General features: G+C 38.6%; 1 protein-coding gene across 1 annotated transcript in view; it reads left to right on the plus strand.

Annotated features, from left to right (window-relative positions):
* Positions 1-2,998, plus strand: part of SMARCA5 (SWI/SNF related, matrix associated, actin dependent regulator of chromatin, subfamily a, member 5) — a 73,693-nt gene that overhangs the window by 23,869 nt on the left and 46,826 nt on the right. Inside the window, exon 3 of the mRNA XM_006872281.1 lies at positions 2,348-2,510. Within this exon, the coding sequence (XP_006872343.1) occupies positions 2,348-2,510 (163 nt within the window). The remainder of the gene's footprint in view (positions 1-2,347; positions 2,511-2,998) is intronic.

A 2,998-nucleotide genomic window follows, 5' to 3' on the forward strand; every position in this document is an offset into this window, starting at 1 on the left:
TGCCACGCTTGTCAACATCTGGTTGTAGTCTGTTCTTGTTGGTTCTCAGTCCGCAGAACTCCCTTTAGGATGTTTTGTAGTGCAGGGTTGGCTTTGGCAAAATCCCTTAGCTTCTGTTTATCTTGGAATGTTTTGATTACACCATCATATTTGATTGATAACTTTGCTGGATAAAGAATTCTTGGTTGGCAATTTTTTTTTTCTTTTCAGGGTTTTATATATGTCTCCCCCTTGCCTTCTTGCTTGCATGGTTTCTGCTGAGAGATCCAAGCTTAATCTGACTTGCTTGCCTTTGTATGTGAGTGACACTTCTGTTTTCCCTTAGCTGCTTTCAGGAGTATCTTATTTGAGTTTGGAGAGCTTGATTATGATATGTCTCGGTGATTTTCTTTTGGGGTCTATCTTTCCTGGGGTTCGTTGAGCTTCTTGAATGTTTATCTTTTCACTTTTCAGGATGTTAGAGAAATTTTTTCCAGAAGCTCTTCAACTATTTCCTCTGTGGTTTAATGCGATTTTTCTTGTTCTGGAATGCCGATAATTCTTAGATAAATCTTAGACCTTCTTCAGATTTTTAAAATCCTTTTTTTCTGTTTGTTCTTTTCTATCTTAGTGGTATTGAGAGATTTGTCTTCCAGCTCACTGGTTCTGCCTTCCATCTCTTCTGTTCTACTCCTTTGCCGTTCAGAGTATTGTCTATTTCTGATAATTCTATTATTGATCGTTTGGACCTCTCTCTGTAGGTTTTGAATTGTTTCCATTGCTGTATCTATCTTATTTGATTATTCCTGTAGCGCCTTTCTGACTTCTTCCTTATTTTTCTCAACTGCGTTGTAAAGTGTTTTGAAACATTTTATAATCATTTTTCTGAATTCCTTCTCAGGCATTACCAAGGCCTGTCCTCTTTCCAGAATGTAGTCTAGGTCTACCTCTAGGTCATTTTTCTCAGACATTTTACCTTGTTTCTGGACATGTGCTGATATGGTCCGCTGCTTTTGCTTCTTGGACATAGTTAATGTTTATCTGAGGCCTTAATACTTAATTGAGTATGTGTTTTGGTATTTTTTATTTTTCCTGATTGCTTCCAGGAAGATGTGATCAAGATGTGGGATTCCCCTTTCACTCTTCTTATTGCTTAACTCAGTGTAACTTTCACAGGTGTTGTCTGTCTCCCTGGTATATGGCAGTTGGTATTGGTTCTTGTCTGGGTTTTAGTGTTTTATTGAGTGTGATTGTAGCTTGACTATATGGCAGCAGTTGCTGACTCTTCTTGGGTAATATAGGGAGAGTAAGAGTCCCCTAAAGGTGGAAGAGGGAGCATATAACAGCAAAACAGCACCAGCAAAACAAAACAAAAAAACCCAAAAAGCAACAACAACAAAGCAAAACTAGACTGAATACTGCAGTCTGTAATCACAGAAAAGGGAGAGGAGGGAGAGAAGAAGAAGAAAATAAAAAAAGTTCTGTAGCTTAATATGAGTATGACTTTAATGTCCTTTCGTCATCTTCTTGCTTTCAGAGCTGCCTGAGAGATTTCAAGATGTCACTGTTGTTATGCTATATTTCAGGCTTTAATTTAATTTTCGGACTGTTTTGTTTTTAAACTGTCTTTTCTTTTCAATAACCCTGTCCTGGCCCTTCCCGTATTTAAAAAACCCAACAAAACATTCAGGGTCTGCTTTTGGGCTAAGTACCTGTGTGCATGCATGGAAGAAGAACGCAGCATTGATGAGGGTGGTGGGTTTCCACTTGCTCAGGGACCCCTCCTCTAGTCACCAGAATGGAGGTGCACAAACAGTGGGGGACCAATGACCAGATACCAAAACAAAACAAAAAAAACCAGAACAAAGCAAAACCGACCAGGTGTGTTGTCCACCTTTGCTCTGAGGTTCCTGTGGCGTTTTTCCGTGGTGTTTCTGCTCCCCCTCTTGGTCTTGCCGTTTGGTGTCACACAAGTTTTTGGCTCTGTGCCTCGGAGCCTGGCCAATTCAAAAGTATGCGATTTTTTACTTCAGCTTCAATTTCAACTAGCTGTAAGCCTTCAAACTTTTAAAATATTCCTAGCTATGTGGTTCTGAGTTTGGAGTTCTGCTGATGGCGAACTAAACTGCACCTCCACCCTAGCTGCCATCAAGCCCGCCTCTTAATTTCATTTTTTCATAAATTATATGAATTTAATCTTCTTGTAATCTTCCCTGTAAGATCAGAGAAGCATGATGTTTTTGAGAATCATCCATGTATCAATAATTTGTTCCTTTTTATTGCTGAGTACGTTTGAGGCATGTTGTAACTTTGATTTCTGAAGTTTTATTGGTGTTTTAAAACACTTGTGTTCTACAATTTTTTGCAGCAAACTGACCGGGCAAATAGATTTGAGTATTTATTAAAGCAGACAGAGCTGTTTGCACATTTCATTCAACCTGCTGCTCAGAAGACTCCAACTTCACCTCTGAAGATGAAACCAGGACGCCCAAGAATAAAAAAGGATGAGAAACAGAACTTGCTGTCAGTTGGCGAGTGAGTAATAATAGTGTGTACTTCATAATTGAATGGCATTTATTTGCCAGTGCATTAGAAGCTTTGTTGTTTGTTGAGTTGATTCTAACTTATTGAGATCCATCCCCTGGGTTACAGAGTAGTGCTACTCTGTACATTGAATAAAGATTTCTGGATAAGGTCAATTTTACATTCAACAAATCATATGCTTTATTTCATCTTAATGATTGTAGGTCCTCTCTGTGCAACAACAATTATCCCACTGCCTCCCTGTGGTTCTTATTTTCATTCCATCCTCTTTTCATCCCTTCTCAACTTTGTCCTTTAGTAAATGCTGTCTTTTTTTTTTTTTCTTAAATGTTTTATTGTGAATTATGTGATAGTTTACATGGGAGAACATTAGTTTTACATTCATTTTATCGTATATCGTCTCATTGCCATGCTTACAATCCCCTCCATGCATCATCAACCGACCAAAGGGTATATCCTGCAATCCTTCCCCCAT

Source organism: Chrysochloris asiatica, unplaced genomic scaffold, assembly GCF_000296735.1.
Source record: "Chrysochloris asiatica unplaced genomic scaffold, ChrAsi1.0 scaffold00190, whole genome shotgun sequence".
NCBI lineage: Eukaryota > Metazoa > Chordata > Mammalia > Afrosoricida > Chrysochloridae > Chrysochloris > Chrysochloris asiatica.